The sequence below is a fragment of the Sus scrofa genome, chromosome 9 (assembly GCF_000003025.6).
Source record: "Sus scrofa isolate TJ Tabasco breed Duroc chromosome 9, Sscrofa11.1, whole genome shotgun sequence".
NCBI lineage: Eukaryota > Metazoa > Chordata > Mammalia > Artiodactyla > Suidae > Sus > Sus scrofa.
Window position 1 is genome coordinate 26,397,781 of NC_010451.4, and position 19,449 is coordinate 26,417,229.

General features: G+C 45.0%; 1 protein-coding gene across 2 annotated transcripts in view; it reads left to right on the top strand.

Annotated features, from left to right (window-relative positions):
- Positions 1–19,449, top strand: part of HEPHL1 (hephaestin like 1) — an 82,157-nt gene that overhangs the window by 41,622 nt on the left and 21,086 nt on the right. For both annotated transcript variants that reach the window (XM_003357244.4, XM_021062679.1), the window contains exons 10-13: positions 3,675–3,825; positions 9,015–9,227; positions 12,714–12,927; positions 18,227–18,366. In XM_003357244.4, coding sequence (XP_003357292.1) covers positions 3,675–3,825; positions 9,015–9,227; positions 12,714–12,927; positions 18,227–18,366 — 718 coding nt within the window. The remainder of the gene's footprint in view (positions 1–3,674; positions 3,826–9,014; positions 9,228–12,713; positions 12,928–18,226; positions 18,367–19,449) is intronic.

Below are 19,449 nucleotides of genomic sequence, written 5' to 3' on the forward strand. Positions count from 1 at the left end.
AAGATGGCTAGAGGGTAGGTAGTAATAAAGAGTCAGTCCCTGGAGTTCCCACTGTGGCTCAGTCGAAACGAATCTGACTAGCATCCATGAGGATGCAGGTTCCATCCCTGGCCTCGCTCAGTGGGTTAAGGATCCAGCATTGCCATGAGCTGTGGTATAGGTCGCAGATGCGGCTCGGATCCCTTGTTGCTGTGGCTGTGGTGTAGGCCAGCGGCTATAGCTCTGATTGGACCCCACATGCTGCATGTGGGTCCCTAAAAAGACAAAAGAGAAATAAATAAAAGAGTCAGTTACAAAACGCCATTTTTCCTAATTCCTTTTGAAATCAACTTCTATATAATGAGACATATATTGTTTTTTATAAATTTAAGATCTGAATTTGAAGATAATTTTAATGTAAATTTAAGATATGAGTGTTACAGATGCCCACCCAGAAAACCAGAATTTCTGCCTGTTGTGGCTGGACTTGGTGGGTCTCTTTCCCTGTGTGTTGCTTTGATTCTAGAATCTTCAGAGATCTACATGTTGCATTCATGGCCTTCAGAGGTTCCTGGGCCAGGGATCAAAACCGCACTACTGCAGTGACAATGCCAGATCCTTAACATCTTGTGCCAGAAGGGAACTCAGGGGTTCTTTTTTTTTCTTGGACAAGTTTCTCACACATGGCCACACATTAGAATCACCTGTGGACTGGAGTTCCCATTGTGGCTCAGTGGTAACAAACAAACTCGTATCCACGAGGATGTGGGTTTGATCCCTGGCCTCACTCAATGAGTTAAGGATCTGGCTTTACCGCGAGCTGTGGTGTAGGTAGCAGGTATGGCTCGGATCTGGCATGGCCGTGGCATAGGCCAGCAGCTGCAGCTCCAGTTCGACCCCTAGCCTGGGAACCTCCATATGCAATGGGTACAGACCTAAAAAGACCAAAAAAAAAAAAAAAGAAGAAGAAGAATCACCTGGGGACCTTTTATACAGGTGTTCCAGACCAATTAAATCCAAATTGCCAAGTGATTCCGATGTGCAGTCAAGGTTGAGAACAACTGTAACCCACCACCGTAAACTGGGAGCTAATCGCCATGGCTGAAGGAACAAGAGGGCAACTAGATAGGTTCTTGCAAGTCCCAACTTAAGAGATTTCAATGGTTGCACTGATTCGTGTGGCAAAGCATAGCATTTTCAAGCTATGTCTACATGATATTAAACACACTGATGAAAAGAGGAAAATCCAGTCATTTAACCATTTTGAATCACCTTACTGATCAGAAATAACAAGCTATTTATTTAAAGGGTATATTTTGCAATGTTTGACATTAATTCAAGTTCTCCAGAGAAATAGAACCATTCAGATGTATATATAGATAGAAAGAGAATTATTATAAGGAGCTAGCTCACATGACTATGGAGGATAACAAGTTTCAAGATCTATAGGGCAAGTCACAGTAGGAGACCCAAAAGGATCAAGCCCCAGGAGGAGCCTGTGTTTGAGTTCAAGCTCAAAGTCAAGAAAAAGCTGATGTTCCAGTTCAAAGGTAGGAGGAATTCCCTTTTACCTGTGAGAAGTTCAGACTTTTTGTTCTGTTAAGGTCCTCACCTGATTAGATGAGACCCACCCACATTAGGGAGGGAAATCTTACTCCATCTGCTGAATCAAGTATTAATCTCATCCAAGACACTCTTGGGGGAACACCAAAAGTAAGGTTTGACCAACTATCTGGGCATCCCATAGTCCAGTCAAGTTGACGCATTACAATTAACCATCACATGAGGTCCTATCATCTACCTTCTAATGTTCTCTTGGGCTAATTTCCCACCTTTATAGACTCAGTTACTTTCCAGATGACTCTCCGATGATGAGGTTCTTCAGCTCAACTCCTTTCCTGTCCTATGGATAACTGCAATCATAGTTAATAACAATTAACACTGGGTACTTAGTATCTGCCAGGTGTTCTGTTGAGTGCTTTCCTTGTGGCATCTAATTTAACCTACAAAAAAATTTAAAAAAAAGACATGAGGTAGGGACTACGCATAGCCTTGTTTGAAAATGAGACAATTAGGGCTTGGAGAAGATAAATCATTTGCCCCAGTGTTCATAGCAGCTAAGCAGAACGGCATTAGACCCCAGGATCTTTTAAAATATATTTAACCCCTTACTTCCCCCACTTGTTATATTTTATTTGAAAATTTTAAGACTACATTGTTCCTTTCCATAGCTCATTATCTTAAACTATCGCCTCTAGAACACCATGTGATAAAAACCGTAAGTGTAAATAAAGTACGGTAGGAGCATAAAGCAAAGAGGCTCCTCATCTTTGATGAAGAGTTAGGAAAACATCACAGAGGTAGGACAGCTAAGCTGGCCTTGAAGTTGAATTAGGTTGGCCGGCCATCAAAGTTGGGGGTGGGGAGGTACATGCCCAAGGATGGAGCCCCGTGAAACATGCAAGTTCAAACTGCTGCAAGGAGCTTAGCCTCACTTCAGTCCAAGTGCCAGGGGAAGAGGCCAAGAGATGAGGCTGAACAGGTAGGTAGGGACCGATTACTGTGAGTTTAGGTCGTATTGCCCAGTTTAAGAAGAAGAGAGGTGTGATCAGATGGCACTGCTGAGGCTCCCTCTGCAGCAGGAGACGGGATGAAGGGTGGGTTGGAAGGAAGCAGGTTAGATAGGAAGATGGTTGAGGGACCAAACATGCAATTACCTCTCTGGTTCAGCTTTAGAAAACAAAAGTAGATTTCAGCAATTCAGGGTGTCATGCAGTCACGCATGCTCAAATAGACGGATTAGGAACCTACACAGTGGGACGTAATCCATTGACTCCTGAATATCAACTCAAATTAACATAATTTAGCAAGTTGTTTGGGTTACACAAACTCATTACTTCACTCAAGAACATGTATTGGGCACCTAGTTTCCAGGCATCTTTCCTGGAGCTAGGAATACAGAGAGGGACCTCAGACTTCCCTACCCTCGCAAAGCCTACACAGTAGTGGAACAAGAGTCAAAAAATATAAGCGTGTAAATAAAATATAATTTCAGGTGGAGATAAGGGCTATGAGGAAGAGTAAAGTGAGATAAAGTGGTCGAGTTTGCTGGCAGGATAGGAGATGAGTCACTCAGACCTGTGGGCAGGAAAGGGCACTCTGAAGAGGTGACATTTGTGCAGAAGATGGAACCGAATTAGGGAGTGAGCCAGGCAAGACCTGGAAGGACCTTCTAGACAGTGCAGACAGCACACAAGACGGCCTTGAGGCAGGAGTGAAGTTGGTGTGTTGCAGAAGAGCCAAAGGCCAGGGGGGCTGGAGTAAGCTTGGGGGTGAACATAAGGAGATGAGGTCAGCGGGGCTGAGGCCAGGATGGGGAGACCATGGTAGGGAATACACGGGGTGATGAGCAGCCTGACGACAGGAGGACCACAGCGTGGGAAAGCTTCTGAGCAGGGACTTATTTCCTCCGAGGAAGTCACATGGGGAGGGAGAAGGATGTAATGAGAAAGATGAATTTGGGGGATGCAGAATGAATTGATCAGAATCCCCATTTACAAGATGACCCAGTAAATCGATGGAGGATGTTGACCCTAATTTGCTTTGTGCTACTTTGTGTTAACTTGGAAAATGAAGTAGAGCTAAAATGTCCTTCAAGCTGCACTTTAATGCATTCATTTCTTTCTTCTCGGTAGAAAGGAATAGACAAGGAATTTTACCTACTATTCACCGTCTTTGATGAGAATCTGAGCAGGTATCTTGATGAAAATGTTCAGAAGTTTACCTGGCGTCCCTTTGCTGTTGACAAGGAGGACAAAGAGTTTGTGAAGTCCAACCGAATGCACGGTATGAAAAATGTCTTTCCCTCCTGTAAAAGAAAGTCATAATCACATTTAAAGTGAAAATATTTGGAATGAGCTTTTAAATTTATTTTTTATTAGGGTATAGTTGACTTACAGTGTTGAGTCAATTTTTGCTATACTGCAAAGTGACCTGGTCTTATATGTATACATTTTTTTCTCATATTATCTTCCATCATGTCCTATCACAAGAGATTGGATATAGTTCCCTGGGCTACACAGTAGGACCCCACTGCTTCTTCATTCTGAATGTAATAGTTTGCATCTACCAACCCCAAACTCCCCATCCATCCCACATCTTCCCCCCTCCCTCTTAGCAACCACAAGTCTGTTCTCTGTCTGTAAGTCTGTTTCTATTTTGCAAATAGGTTCATTTGTGCTGTATTTTTTTTTTTCTTTTTTGGTTGCCACATGGCATATGGAATTCCTGGGCCAGGGATCAGATCCAAGCCACAGCTGTGACCTAAGCTACAGCTGTGGCAATGCTGGATCCTTAACCCACTATGCTGGGTCTGGGATCGAACTTGGGTCCCACTACTCCCAAGATGCCACTAGTCCCATTCTGCCACAGTGGGAACTCCTGTGCCATATTTTATTTTATTTTTTTTCACCTTCCCACGGAAACTTTATTTTTCACAAATCTGAAGTGCAAAACATAGATGACCATTTTTAATGGGCACAGTCAAATTTTTAACCATGGGTCTACAAGAATTATAGCTTTAAAAAATACAACCAATTTTTATATTTCAGGCCATATTTTATATTCTACATATAACCATCTTAGTTTTTGTTTCTTGGGTGTTGTTCTCAGTCATGCATGGCTTCAGCCTCACAAGGTGTATTGAAACCTCCCTATCCCCCAGAAATCTGAATCTGAATCTTAACACTTCTAAAGCACTTTATCAGCCTTAGACGAAGCTAGTGGAAATCCCAGTACGTCATAAGTGTAGAAAGTTACTGACAAATTGTCTCCCTTGGGTTTGCAATAATGTCTTTAAGTTAGATAATTTGAGTGATAATGGAAATAATCATTATACAGCAAAGTAGCTCTTATCAAGTTGTATATATGACTGTCTAAGTGTTAATTTACAAAACCCTAGCCATTCCCATCAAGATCTTCATGTAGGAGGAATTAGTTAATTATCCTTCTCTGCCTCTCGTGTCAGTTGTTAACAATAGCACACCACCTTGTAATTGGTGTAAGTAACCCAGGTTAGTCTTGGGCACGTTCCCCGAGGTGGCAGAGTAATGCACAAGAGTCCAAACTCAAATGGCTGCCAGCATGCAAGTCAACAAAAATGCCCAGAGGAGGATAACAAGGCGGCAGAGTAGGAGGATGTGGAACTCACCTCTTCACACAAACATATCAGAAATACACCTACGTGCAGAACGATTCTCACTGAGAACTAACTGGAACTGGCAGAAAGACTCCTGTACAACCAAGGCTGTAAGAAAGATCCAAAGGAATTGGATAGGAAGGGAAGAAAAGCAATCGGGTCTGGACCTGTGGGCCTGGAAGGGGGCTGAGAAGAAGAGGGGGAGTCCACGGGTGGAGTGAGTGATTTAAGCCACATGTTGTGAGTGATTTAAGCCACATGTTGTGCACCTCAAGCTTAGGTCTGACGCTGGGAAGACGTGTCCCCCAGTCTGGTTGGAGGGCCAGTGGGATGGACAGAAGGGCTGTGGGAAGCCTGGACTCCACTCATGAGGACTGTGCACATGCATTCTTACTCCTGAAACAGGGCAGAGAGGGCAGACTGAAACCCCATGGTTGCTGGCCAGTTTGCTGTGTCTGCCCTGGCATGTGCCCCAGCCTGAGCCAAGTAACTGCTATGGGCCCATTTGCTTCACGACACAGCTCCACCCTGGGGTGAGGGCCACTGTGGCCAAGAGGAGAGCTTGGCTGTGAGAGAGAAAAGAGGCTGAGACCTGAAGTGGCATCAGAGCAGGGCAAGGGCAGCCGTTTCTGGTGCCTACACAGGCAGTGCATCAGAAGCAGTCCGGATCTCCAGCTATGGCCAGACTTCCACAGCCTGTGCCCAGGCCCACACCAAATGCCCATCCCAGCCCCTCTTGTTCTAGCACTGCTCTCCTGTGGGGCAAGGGTGCCGGTGATATTCTCACTTAAAGGGACTAGAGCTAGCTCAGATTCAACCGTGAAGGCTTCTGCTTTAGCAGTTTGGGACCTGTCCCCACCTGCAATAGGGTAGTGACAGCCACTGAGCAGAGGAGAAGCCCTGGTTGATACCTGCCTCTGGCTCTAGCCACCTATCTCTGGCCCCACCTCCTACCAAGTTGATAGCTGCCAGCACACCCTGGAGAAAGACATGACTTCAGATCAAGCTCTCCTGTGAAAACCACTGGGCACCCTCAGACTGCAAGACACTCTCATCCAAGGAGTCCCCTTCAAGACTGCAATAGGCAACTGTTTCACCTAATTTCATAGAGACAGGACATTTAAGCAGAATGAGAAAACAGAAGAATTTGTTCCAGTTGAAAGAACAAGAGAAAAGCCCTGAAAAGCAACTAATGAAACAGAAACAAACAGTTTACCAGATAGAGTTCAAAGCAACAGTAATAAGAATGCTGACTGATATAAGGAAAAGAACAGATGAACACAATGAGAATTTTAACAAGGAACTAAAAAATATAAAAAAGAACCAACTAGAGCTGAAGAATACAGTAATTGAAATGAAATACACTAGACGGAATTAACAGAAGACTGCGGGATTCAGAAGACTGCATACATGATCTGGAAGGCAGCATAATAAAAATCGCCCAATCAAGACAGCAAAAAGGAAAACAAATTTTAAAAATGAAAGCATTTAAAGGGCATCTGTGTCAGCATCAAGTGTTCCAACATTCACATAATAAGGGTCTCAGAATAAGAGAGAGACAAAGAAGGAGTCAAAAGTGTAATTGATGAAATTATGGCTGAAAATGCCCAAACCTGAAGAAGGAAACCAAGATGAAACCAAACAGAACCACATAAAGACATACCATAATTAAAATAGCAAAAATTCGGGAATCCAGTGTTGCCATGAGCTGTGGTGTAGGCTGTAGATGAGGCTTGGATTCCATGTTGCTGTGGCTGTGGTGTAGGCTGGCAGCTGTAGCTCTGATTTGACCCCTAGACTGGGAACCTCCATATGTCACGGGTTCAGCCCAAAAAAGCAAAAAAAAAAAAAAAAAAATTAAATTAAAAAAGCAAATATATATATATGTATGACTAGGTCACATTGTTGTATGGCAGCAATTGACAGAACATTGTAAACCAACTCTAAAAGAAAAAATAAAAATCTTAAAAAGTCAATCAATCAAAGGAAAATTATGTTTTTAGTTCAGAATTCTCATTAATTATAAACTAAATTGTGTCTCCAGTTTTGCTTGCATGGAGTGGGAGGAAGAAAGATGACAACAATACCAAAGGGAAAATGCCTTACATGGCTTACAGTGCTTTGCATTGCACCTATTGTATGGTCTATATTTAGTGGTGTTTGTTGAATGAATGAATGAATGTTCCAGAAATAGAGGATTTAAACCAGAGTTCCAAGGCAACAGAAGATTCCCTACCTGCCAGCTGAGGACTGAATTATTAGCATCCCAATTTACAATGCTATTTCTTTCGCATTCAGTGGACAAGATTTAGATAATTTACTTGCAAAAGCACCATCAAAAATTTTTTTTCCAGAAAATGTGGTATTCTTCCCAGTAGCTCCAGGGCTTCTAGAATTCCTACTAATAATTCTAGATATTGTAGTAAAATTACAAATCACCACTCATTTTGCAGATAAAGAAATAACAGGTAATTTTATTTGACAATTGGATTATAACAGATCATTCGTGTGTATGATGAATGGGCATTAGAAAGAGTGGAGGCGGGGACAGAATCTCTCTCTAAGGAACATCAAGCATGAAACATAATGTGCAGTCAGCCCTCGAGGCTACGCATTCAGGGCATTCATCCCTGCAGAGTGGGAATGTCATTTCTCAATTCTTCTCAAGCACCTGCTCCAGGGAGCCACGATTGATGTGTTGGTGGTGATACAAAAGAGAAAAACAATTTGCATTTCTGGAGATACAAATGGTCTTCATATCTATGTAATCATTGTTCAAAGTATCTTCAGTTGTTTTGTTGAAGTAGGGAAATCAAAGTTATCAGAAGGTAAATTTATTTACTCAAAGACTAACCTCCTATAACTTAGCATCCTGCTCCCCATCAAAAAAAAAAAAAAAAAAAAAATTGGAGTTCCTGTCGTGGCTCAGCAGTGATGAATCCGACTAGTATGCTTGAAGACTCGGGTTTGGACCCTGTCCTCTCTCAGTGGATTAAGGATCCGGTATTGCTGTGAGCTGTGATGCAGGTCACAGACATGGCTTGGATCCCTTGTTGCTTTGGCTGTGGTGTAGGCCAGCAGCTAGTTTGGATTCGACCCCTAGCCTGGGAACTTGCATATGCTATGAGTGCGTCCCTAAAAAGACAAAACCAAAAAACAAAACAAAACAAAAAAATCCTCTTCTGACCAGACATGCAAATAAAATGTCAATCAATTGCAATCTTTCAAATGATGCAGGATCCATGGACTCAGTACAGGGATAACTGATAACTTCTGGAATCAAAAACAAAACCATTGGTAAATGAGAATGTGACAAAATTAAATGAATAACTGAGGAAGAAACCACTTAACAAGGGAGATGACAGAATAAGAACCTCCAAAGAAAATGATTTTCCTATCAAAATTTTAGAGAAGACTAGGGAGAAACTGCTACAGTCCATAAATATTTTATAGGTGATATTCTTCCTAATCTATAAACTAAAATGTAAATCGAAGGATATCATCTTACATCATTCAACAATTTTGTTAGAAAAAAAATTACACCAGGAAACAACCTGCTTTATTCCTTATAGATTCTTAGAATTCAGGCTCTGTGTCTAACTAGAACATTTTCACAATTTTAGTATATTTTCATTACACGTTAATTTTGGCTTCTATTTTGATTCACCATGTGACTTTTTTCCAGGTCTCCTTATTCTCTGATAATAAGGACTTCTGTAAATAGCTAGAACTTGAACTTGAGCTCCATACACTTTGATAATCTTTCACTAAGATGATGTGTTTTCAGTACATCTACAAATTTCCGGTGGGCTCTGATGATCATTTTCCTTCCGTTTAGCTATTAACGGCTATATGTATGGCAACCAACCAGGCCTAACCATGTGCAAAAAGGATAGAGTTTCCTGGCATTTGATTGGAATGGGCACCGACACTGACATGCATGGAGTTTATTTTCAAGGAAACACTATCCACTTACGAGGGACTCACCGCGACTCCCTGGCCCTGTTTCCCCACGTGGCCACGACGGCATTCATGCAGCCGGACCGGGCAGGTAATCCTGGTGGGGTCAGCTCAGGTCACCAAATTCCAATCTCAGGCAAAGGCTCAGAGGGTCCTCCTCTAGGAGAAATCGGTTGAACTTGGACACTTCGGGGTGTGCAGAAAGAGGTATGGTCTTGACTCGAATCGGAGAATCCTGACTGTTTTATTCCAGCCACATAGTGTAAAGGACAGAGGAGAAGCATCTAAAATAACATCCACAAAGCAGAAGTGGGAGTCCTCCAAATGACCTTGTCACAAATCCTAGGAGAATGCTCTTGATTTATATCCATGAACAGTTCAGCCCCCGAAAGGAGGAATTTTGCTGTTGTTGTTCTCTTTAAGCACAAACATCATTTTAGTTGATGCTCTAAAGCATCTACCAGGCATGAACAACCCAGGGGCTGCTTCCAGGTTATGGATGTGAACTTGTCTCCCTTCGCTGTACGCTGATAGTGGTCTGATCAGTGGTCTCTTGATAAGGTATTTGAGGACTTCCCTATTTTCTTCCCCCCTTCCTTTTTTTTTTTTTTTTTTTTTTGGCTTTTTTGGACCACACCCGTGGCATATGGAGGTTCCCAGGCTAAGGGTCTAATCAGAGCTATGGCTGTGACCTACACCACAGCTCATGACAATGCCCGATCCTTAACCCACTGAGCAAGGCCAGGGATCGAACCCACAACCTCATGGTTCCTAGTCGGATTCGTTTCCACTGCACCATGACAGGAACTCCCAGACTTCCCTGTTTTCATTCTCTTGGGCACCCACAGGGCAAGCTGCATTGGGTCTTAACTCCATGGAGAGCCCATTCACGTGCCAGTGGCTGTCCCTCTTCTTAGAGGTTCCCAAGCTAATTAAATAAAACTGGGGCATTTTTGTAAAAGACAGAGAACAACATAAGCTGGCTCATGAAAAATAAGAATAGCCATGATTTAGGTGTTCCACATGTTTCTCTCAGCTTTTTCATTAGTCTTAAAAAGAAACCAGTCGCTACCCAAGGTGAGTACTTGCCAGCTCTGTCTCCTTTATGAATGGATATTTACTTATTCACACTGGAAATGCAACTTGGATGCCTCTCAGTGCCACTGGTAAAGAACGTGAGGTTTGGGCTTCAAAACTTTTATCCAAGAACTGCCTGAGACTAGAAGTGTCATAATCCTTGTTGGAAAGCTTCTAATATTCAACCTTTTGCTATTAATATAATTGATCAAGTATGAGTTGTCTCAAGGGATGCCTTGGGAATTATGATTTCTTTTTTTTTTTTTTTTGTCTTTTTGTCTTTTGTTGTTGTTGTTGTTGTTGTTGTTGTTGCTATTTCTTGGGCCGCTCCTGCGGCATATGGAGGTTCCCAGGCTAGGGGTTGAATCGGAGCTGTAGCCACCAGCCTACACCAGAGCCACAGCAACACGGGATCCGAGCCGCGTCTGCAACCTACACCACAGCTCACGGCAACGCCGGATCGTTAACCCACTGAGCAAGGGCAGGGACCGAACCCGCAACCTCATGGTTCCTAGTCAGATTCGTTAACCACTGCGCCACGACGGGAACTCCCATGATTTCTTTTAATACACTCCTCAAGACCACAGAGGGGAGAGTTCCTGTTATGGTTCAGTGGGTTAAGAACCCAACACAGTGTCCATGAGGATGTGGGTTTGATCCACGGCATTGCTCAGTGGGTTAAGGATCTGGCGTTGCCACAAGCTATAGCATAGGTTGGAGATGTGGTTCAGATCCAGCATTGCTGTGGCTGTGGCGTAGGCTGCAGCTGCAGCTCCAATTTGATGCCTAGCCTGGGAACTTCCATATGCCACAGATGCTGTTGTTGAAAGAAGGAAGGAAAGAAAGAAAGAAAGAAAGGAAGGAAGGAAGGAAGGAAGGAAGGAAGGAAGGAAGGAAGGAAGGAAGGAAGAAAGAAAGAAAGAAAGAAAGAAAGAAAGAAAGAAAGAAAGAAAGAAAGAAAGAAAGAAAGAAAGAAAGAAAGAAAGAAAGAAAGAAAACTAATGAGGAGAAAGGAGGGAAACAGCCAAATAGTTTTAGTCCATAGAGATAGTCCATTCAAAGCTAGAGATGGCTGGAATAATTTTAGGGACTTGGCTACAGTTTCTAAAGAGCTTCATAGCAGCATTTCCTGGTTTATGTTTGGTGGTGAGTATAAATCTGTGATTGCTTAAAAGCTTAGTCATTTCCCCAATTTCTGTACCATATCCGTAAGTCAAAAGCAGTACCCAAAACATGGGTAGAGTAGCCTATCGGCTACAACTCATTTTCTCTTTGTTCTTTTTTTGAAAAAACACTTTACTGTTGTGATTGATACCCAAAACGCTATATATATTTAATATAAGCAAATTGATGAGTCTGGAGGAGTATCCATTGTGAAAACATCACCACCATCAAGGCCTTGAGCTCCTCATTGTTCTTAGGGAAGGTGACTCTGTTGAAGAAATAGCGAGCTGCCTGGAGACCAACGGGAAACAGGAAAGGGAGTTCTCCTGCTGTCTGTCCTCAGAGGTATCTTCTCTGTGCTTTTACAGAGACCCTTCCTCATGAGGGTCATCATCAGAGCCTGGGGGTACCAGGGCACCCCCTGGACCAACAGTCTGGGCTCATCCTAATGGATTAATTTGGTAATACTGAGACACGTGTGACACGATAGAAGCCATCTCTCTGCATTGGAGGTAGTGAGAGCCACACTCGTGACTCTGCTCTAAGAACAGCCTCTCCTGGAGGAAGGGAAGGTTTATTAATTTCTTAATAAATTATTCAATAATCTTAATAAATTATTGAAATTGATCCAATAATTTCACTGAAGTTAATGTCTTCCAATAATTTCATTTGATATGATTATATGGTGAGTTCAACTAAGAGATATATATATAGAACTGATGCCAAGGCTTCTAGAAAATTCAGCCTAAAAATTACATAGTTCTCAGTCAGACATGATGTTGGTATTTCATTTTTCTTTTCACCTGCCACAGTGTAGACCTGCCGTTGGCAACAAGCCCCTCCTCTGCTCAAGGGCTTAATGAAGAAAGACATTTAGTTTTAATAATAACACCTTACCTGTGCTGCACTTTGTAGCTTATGAAATCCTTTAGGGCAAAAGACGTGAGTTCAGAAATGTGGCCAACTTTGCATTTTATCTAGAATATTAATCTTACAGGGAATGTGTTCCTTTTAAGCCCGGCTGGGTAAAGATAATATCTATCAGTGATTTTCCAGGAGTGACTGTCTTCTAATAGGTGTGTACAGCAGGGAGGCCCAGAGAAAGCATTTCTTGGCAGCAACTTTGCCAGTTTTATTTGTTCACCATAAATGAATTTTACCCATAAGTAAATATATTCATGGTAATTTATTCCCCTTGGGGGATCTGATTTTAAATGCTATATAAAAGGGATGTTTCAAAAATCCACCTTTCTGGCTAGTTATTTTGGAATCAATTACATAGGTTTGCTAGCAAACCCAAACCAGTGTGCGTGACGCCAAGCTGTCTCTCCCCCAGGTATCTTCAGGGTGTTCTGCTCCACCCTGCACCATTTCGAGAGAGGCATGAATCAGATCTATGAGGTCAGCAGCTGCGGCAACAAGGACCCTTCTGAGCAGCCCTACGGGATGATAAGAACCTTTTACATCGCCGCTGAAGAGGTAGAATGGGATTATGCCCCTAACAAAAACTGGGAGTTCGAAAAGCAGCACTTGGACGCAGGAAGGGAAAGGTACCGCGCAGGCGAAGCCGCCGAGTCTCTGGGGTGGGGTCGCACATGCTCCCGTGGGTGCTGGTCAAATGTGGAACCTAAAAAGGTCCTGGTTTTGTCTGCCCAATCCTGGCAGACAGAGGTTTTACTCATGAGCACAGAAGCTGAAGGAGGCTGCCATCTCCATCCTGGGAAGGGGGCTGAAGGCATCTTGAGGGCATTCCGGCTGCGGGCTCTGTCCAGCCGCTGGCTGGTTCCAAGGGTGGCTGTCAGACCGACGAATGTGGCTTTGAGTGAGCCTGGGGTGGAAGGGTTTAGGGGAAGAGGCCCATCCCCTGGTGGTCTCTGCAAGATAAAAAAGGTGCAGAGGGAAGTGGAGATGGTGGTAGGTCTCTGGTGAGAAGAGGGGCTGCTGGGGCAGCCGGGGAGGGACTGAGGCTGGGCCATTTTCTTGCGCTGCCCTGGAGTGGGGGCAATCAGGGTGTGAGTAGGAGGCATTGGCAGAGATCCCCGAGTTGGGACAGGAAGAGCAGGTCTCTTTGGTAGGCTGGGTACCCAGGGTGTCAGCAGGATTGACCGACCCTCCTGTGAAAGCGCTGCCAGCCAGCGCTAAGCACCAAAGAATCAGCAGGACTCAAGCCTCTGCAGGCTTGTGAGCCTGGTCTCTATCTGCCCAAAGGGCCACTGGGGTAGAACCAAAGGAGAAAGGAAGGGAAGCATCTCAGGCCCAGACCTGCTGAACTTCTCCCCCAAATTAACACCTTCTGCTTAGGTATCACTGTATATGAGAATATACAGACAGGAGACTAGACCCAATAAAGTGGTCCAGCTAGTCGCTGGCAGAGTCGGAGCTGAAATAGACCTTTTGCAGGTCAAACCACTTCGATGATGTCCTGTTCCTCTTATTTATTATCACGCTTCCCTATCCATCCCCTCCCCAGCCCTCAGGCTAATCCTCTGGGTTATGCTGCTCCCACAAACTCCTCTGCACCCAGGTGTTCTGAATCTTAACCTGTTCTTTCTCTCGTCTAACTTGGCCTGTTTTAAGGGTGCAGGTTCACAGCAAAGAGAGTGTCAACAGTGCCACCTTGTGGATGAATGAAGAAACCAAATGATTCTTTATTTTTAAAAGATTTGCCTCAAGGGCAGGGCAATTTAAAACTCATTCAGTGATTCACTAACCCATTTTGTTACACTGGACACCGCTCTCCTGCTAGACCAGTGCTGCCTGTACAAGCTAAAGACAGATGCTGGTGCAGTGGGAAAGGAAATGAATACTAATATGGCCTTTTCTAAAATGATTATTTCCTTCAAAGGCTGCCATCACTGAAGAAATCATTGTGTAATAATTTTAATATAATCTTGGCCCCCAACTGTATAAAAAATACAACCATTATTTTCTGGAAACTCAATATAATTTCTGTTTTCAGCCCCATCCCTCTGGGCTGGCAAGAAGCCCTAGTTTTAGTCTTTTGCAATTGTCCTTCCAGTGACATAGAGATAGAGGGTCCTGGGTGTGTCTGCCACTCTAGATTTTGCCCATAAATTAATAAAAGCAGAGTGAAATGAACCACATTCACATACAAGTACAGCAGATCTTAAAAATGGAAAGAAAAAAAAAAAGGAGTTCTGCTGTGGTGCAACAGCATCGGCAGCATCTCTGCAGCGCCAGGTAGCAGGTTGGATCCCCAGCGGCCTAAAAGATCCGTCATTGCCCCAGCTATGGCATAGGTCTGGTCCCTGACCTGGAACTCCATATACCATGGGGCACCCAAAGAAAAAAGAAAAAAATACAGCAGATCTGTAGGAAAAAACGTAGTATAGAACTGAAATGACAGGAGTTCCCATCATGGCTCAGTAGTTGGCTAATCTGACTAGGAACATGGGGTTGCAGGTTCAATCCCTGGCCTTGCTCAGTGGGTTGGGGATCTGGCGTTGCCATGGGCTGTGGTGTAGGTTGTAGATGAGGCTCGGATCCCTTGTTGCTGTGGCTCTGGCGTAGACCAGTGGCTACAGCTCTGATTCGACCCCTAGCCTGGGAACCTCCATATGCCGCGGGAGCAGCCCAAGAAAATGGCAAAAAGACAAAAAAATAAAAATAAAGATAAAAATAAAAAGAACTGAAATGACAGATTGTCCTAGTGGCCCACCTGTGGCATCTCTGTAGATAAGAGCCCAGGAATAAGTGCCCTCTGCATCCCAGTTGTTAGGGGTCTGCCCTTTGACCCAAGGCCCTATCATAGGACACTTCTGGTTTTCAAACCCCTCAGGATGGGTTTTCCCTGAGACATTTACAGGCCTGGTCAGCACAGACCCTCTGCCTCTCCTGGGCACCTGGAAGTCTTTCCTTGGGGCTTCCTAAGAACTGGGGAGGGCTCAGGAGCCCAGGGAGGTGACAAATGGGACCATCAGCACAATGCCAGGGGTGGTGCAGTGGGAGAGAAGTTGAAAACAAAGAGTAGGTTTCTTTTTTTTTTTCTTTCTTTCTTGGCCGCACCCATCTTGGCCGCACCCAAGGTGTATGGAAGTTCCCAGGCCAGGGATTGAACCTGAGCCGCAGCTGCAGCCTACACCATAGCTGTAGCAATGCCGATCCTTAACCCACTCCAGGGATCAAACTGGTACCACCAGAGACAAGCCAGATCATTAACCCACTGTACCACAGTTGGAACTCCTAGGTTTCTATAGCAAAATGAAGTTGTATTCCTAGCACTCCTGAGCTTGTGGGCTGATCTGTGTGTAATTTAACTAACCTGGCATTTGAGATAGGACTTGCCATCTTTTGGAGTTCCCGTCGTGGCGCAGCAGAAATGAATCCGACTAGGAATCATGAGGTTGCGGGTTCAATCACTGGCCTCGCTCAGTGGGTTAAGGATCCGCGTGGCTGTGAGTTGTGGTGTGGGTTGCAGATGCAGCTCAGATCTGGCGTTGCTGCAGCTGTGACGTAGGCTGGCAGCTGTAGCTCTGATTAAACAACCCCCTAGCCTGGGAACCTCCATATGTTGCGGGTGTGGCCCTAAAAGGACAAAAGACAAAAAAAAAAAAAAAAAAAAGACTGGCCATCTTTTGAGCACCTGCCATGAGCCAGGCACTTGGCCAGGGATTTTACAAACCCTATCGGATATGACCCTCATGACACACTTGACCCAACCCATCAACTTTGGCCCAGCATCATCACGTGACATCCCACTGAGATGATGAGAGAGCAGACGATTGTGTGGTGCTTGATGTGTGTCTGACACAGACACAGCTTTACAGACCTTAACTCATCTAAGCTCCACCACTGTTCTGGGAGGTAGGTGGACACCCTCTTTGTGCAGAGGAAGGAAGCTGGAAGACAGCAGAGTCTGTGCTGGTCACAGCCCCACACATGCTACAAGGACCCTTGGAAAGCAAAAGGAGAAGAGAAACTCTCCTCCCTTGGAAGGCACACAGTGGAGGGGAGAACGCATACATGCGTTTCTCCAATACCTACTGTGTGCTAGGCTTTGGGCAAAGTGCTGACAAGGGCAGAGGGGTCCTTTCCACACAGGACCATGGTCAAGGTCCACCGGGAAGACATTAGAATTAGCTCTCTGAGTGAGGATGGCACTGGGGGAGGGGGAAAGATGGGGTGAGAGTAGGTCGGGGGGGGGGGGTGGGGAGCGGCGGGGAAGCTTCCAGGAGGAAGTCGTCTTTGAGCTGGGACAGGAATAGAGGGCCAGCCCAAGAGGTGGGAAGCCTGCTCTCGGCCCAGGGAGCAGCAGGTGGAAGGCCTGGAGGGTGTGTGGAGTTTGAGAGTGAATGTTTAGAATGGTGTATTTCCAGAGGACCGTGATGGGAAACCCGGCCTGGGAGGCTGGCAGAGGCCGACAGGGAAGGGGCGTGAGAGCTAAATCAAGGCGCTCGCCAGTGGGACGCCTGAAAAAGCTTTTCCATAAGGAGAGACACACTCAACTGTAGGGTTTAGGACCCTCCCCTCGCCTCCCCCCCCCCCCACCGCCAGCCTACAGGGCAGAGAGCAGAGGGAAGGGAGGCGCATGGGGGCAGGGACCACGGTCAGCAACAATTTCAGTTAATGCAGGTAAGTGACTTCCACTAGGTGGCTTAGACAACAGCACAGGCCATTTAACGGTGGGACATGGAAGGATGTGAGACACCCAATATTTGGGGAATAAAATCATGGATTTTTTTCTATCTTCTGCGATGATCTAGTTTGGTGCGGGGTAAAACACCTGGTTGATCCTCGTTGTTTGCAGATTCCAGATTCGTGAATTTGCCTACCCACTGAAATCTCTCCATAACCCCCAAACCAATTCTTGTGGTGTTTCTGTGGTCATTTGCAGGGAAAAATTTATGTCACCAGAGGTCCACATTCCCGGTTGAGGTCAAACCAATAAGGCATCTCTCGGCCTTCGTGTTTCAGCTGTCCTACTGAAACAAGTGTCCTTTTTTGTCATCTACTTAGTGCCACTTTTTTTTTGTATGTTTTGTTGGTGATTTACCTCTTTCAATGGCGCTAAGCATGGGAAGGCTGGGTGGTGCCTTATGGGGGAAATACAGGTGTTAGATAAGCTTCATTCAGGCATGAGTTATAGTTCTATTGGCCAGGAGTTCAGTATTTATGAATCAGCAATGTTTACTACATAAGATATCTTTAAACATAAACACACAAAAAACAAGGTTATATATTGATCTGTTGATGAAAATACTGTGGCCAGAGATTCAAAGGAACCAGATCCTGTATTTTCCCTAGGAACAATGATTCAGTGTTTATTAATTCAGTGTTTGGGGTGACTTTCTAAAAGGTAACTACTGTGAATAATAAGAATCCACCGTATCTATATTTGACCATGTGTATACGTTCAATGCACAACCTATAGAGTTTCTTGAGATCTTTAAAGTGGAAAAGCCTGACAAGGCACCAAATGATACATATGAAATCTGGAGAAACACAGGTGGTAGATTGTGTGTGTGTGCGCATGTGCGTGAGGTTAGCTAGTCCCAAGAAGAGAAGTGCACCCTCAAAAGGCCCACAAGTCACCAAGGGTGGCCCTATTCAACACCCAGGGGGGCTTCAGAACAATGGTTCCCAAGAATCACCTACAGGCCAGTGCTGGACTGCCCACATCTGAACCTCCCAACCCCCAGAGGTGCTTTCAAATGCAGATTCCTGGCCCTGCTCCCAGAGAATCTGGTGCAAAAGATCCGTGCCTCAGCGAGATCCTGATTGCAGCCAAGTTTGGGAAGCCCTGCTCCAGGGCACCCCTGAATCACACAGAAGCACTCCAGGTTTTTCTGCCCTCTCACAACTTTAATTCCTGTTGCTTCTGATTTGCAGACATGGAGATATATTTATGAACCACACTGAAAACTGGATCGGCTCTCAGTACAAGAAGGTGGTTTACAGGGAATACACCAATGGAGAATTTGTGGAGATCAAAGCCCGACTGCCAAGAGAGGAGCACTTGGCACTCCTGGGTATGGCGCAGGTCCAAGCCGTGCACTGCCAGCCCCCAGTGCGCACGTGTGCGTGCACACACACACACACACACACACTCACCACATCTGGTTAGACTTGTGCTTGAGAGGGGTGGAAGGAACAGAATAATCCGATTACATTCATCCAAATGTGACAGCATCCTGGTCTCCCATTATTAGGGCGCGTGCTGCGTGCTCAACTCACACAGTAGCCATAGGAAGATCACCAGAAGACTCCCGAACAGGAATCCCTATCATCAGGGCAGTCTAACCAGTACCTGCTGCCCTTTGCCACTCCTCTGCCGAGCCAGGAAATTTTAACCTGAAACGAGTTGATGCTTTAGAACAGCAGGCAGAGTGTTTGCCTAACTTCTCCAGGGTCCTTGGTTATCCACGCACAGTGCCTTGATGACATACCATAGAACTAATTCTGACAAAAGAGGAACCCCGTGTGGGAGAGGGGTGCTTGGGTGAAAGACCCGGTTTCAGTTCCAAGGGCCCTAATTCCGGGCCTTCTCAGAACCAGCTCCTCTGTCAGATGCCCTGGCCTGCCTGACCTGGGGATTGGAGAAGCATTCCTGCCAACCTCCCCCACTCTTCTTCACTTGAGCATCACCACGAAGATGAGATCTTAAAGTAGAGGGCTAATTTAGATGACTTGGAAACCTGTTTCCATTTTTTAAATGTACAAAGCGACTTATGTAAATATTAAAGTTTTTTTTTTTTAGGGCCGCACCCAAGGCATATGGAGGTTCCCAGGTTAGGGGCTGAATTGGAGCTACAGCTGCCAGCCCACGCCACAGCCACAGCCACAGCCTCAGCCACAGCAACAATAGATCCAACCTGCATCTGCAACTTATACTACAGCTCATGGCAACCCAGATCCTTAACCCACTGAGCAAGGCCAGGGATCGAACCCACAACCTCGTGGTTCCTTGTCGAATCCATTTCTGTTGCACCATGACAGGAACTCCAATAGGTGCTCCTTCTTATTAAAAGAAGGCACCATGACTCCCAGGTTCATAAATTATTAAGTGACCTGTCCACCATCACCATCTATTAACATCAGCTCCCAAGCTTGTT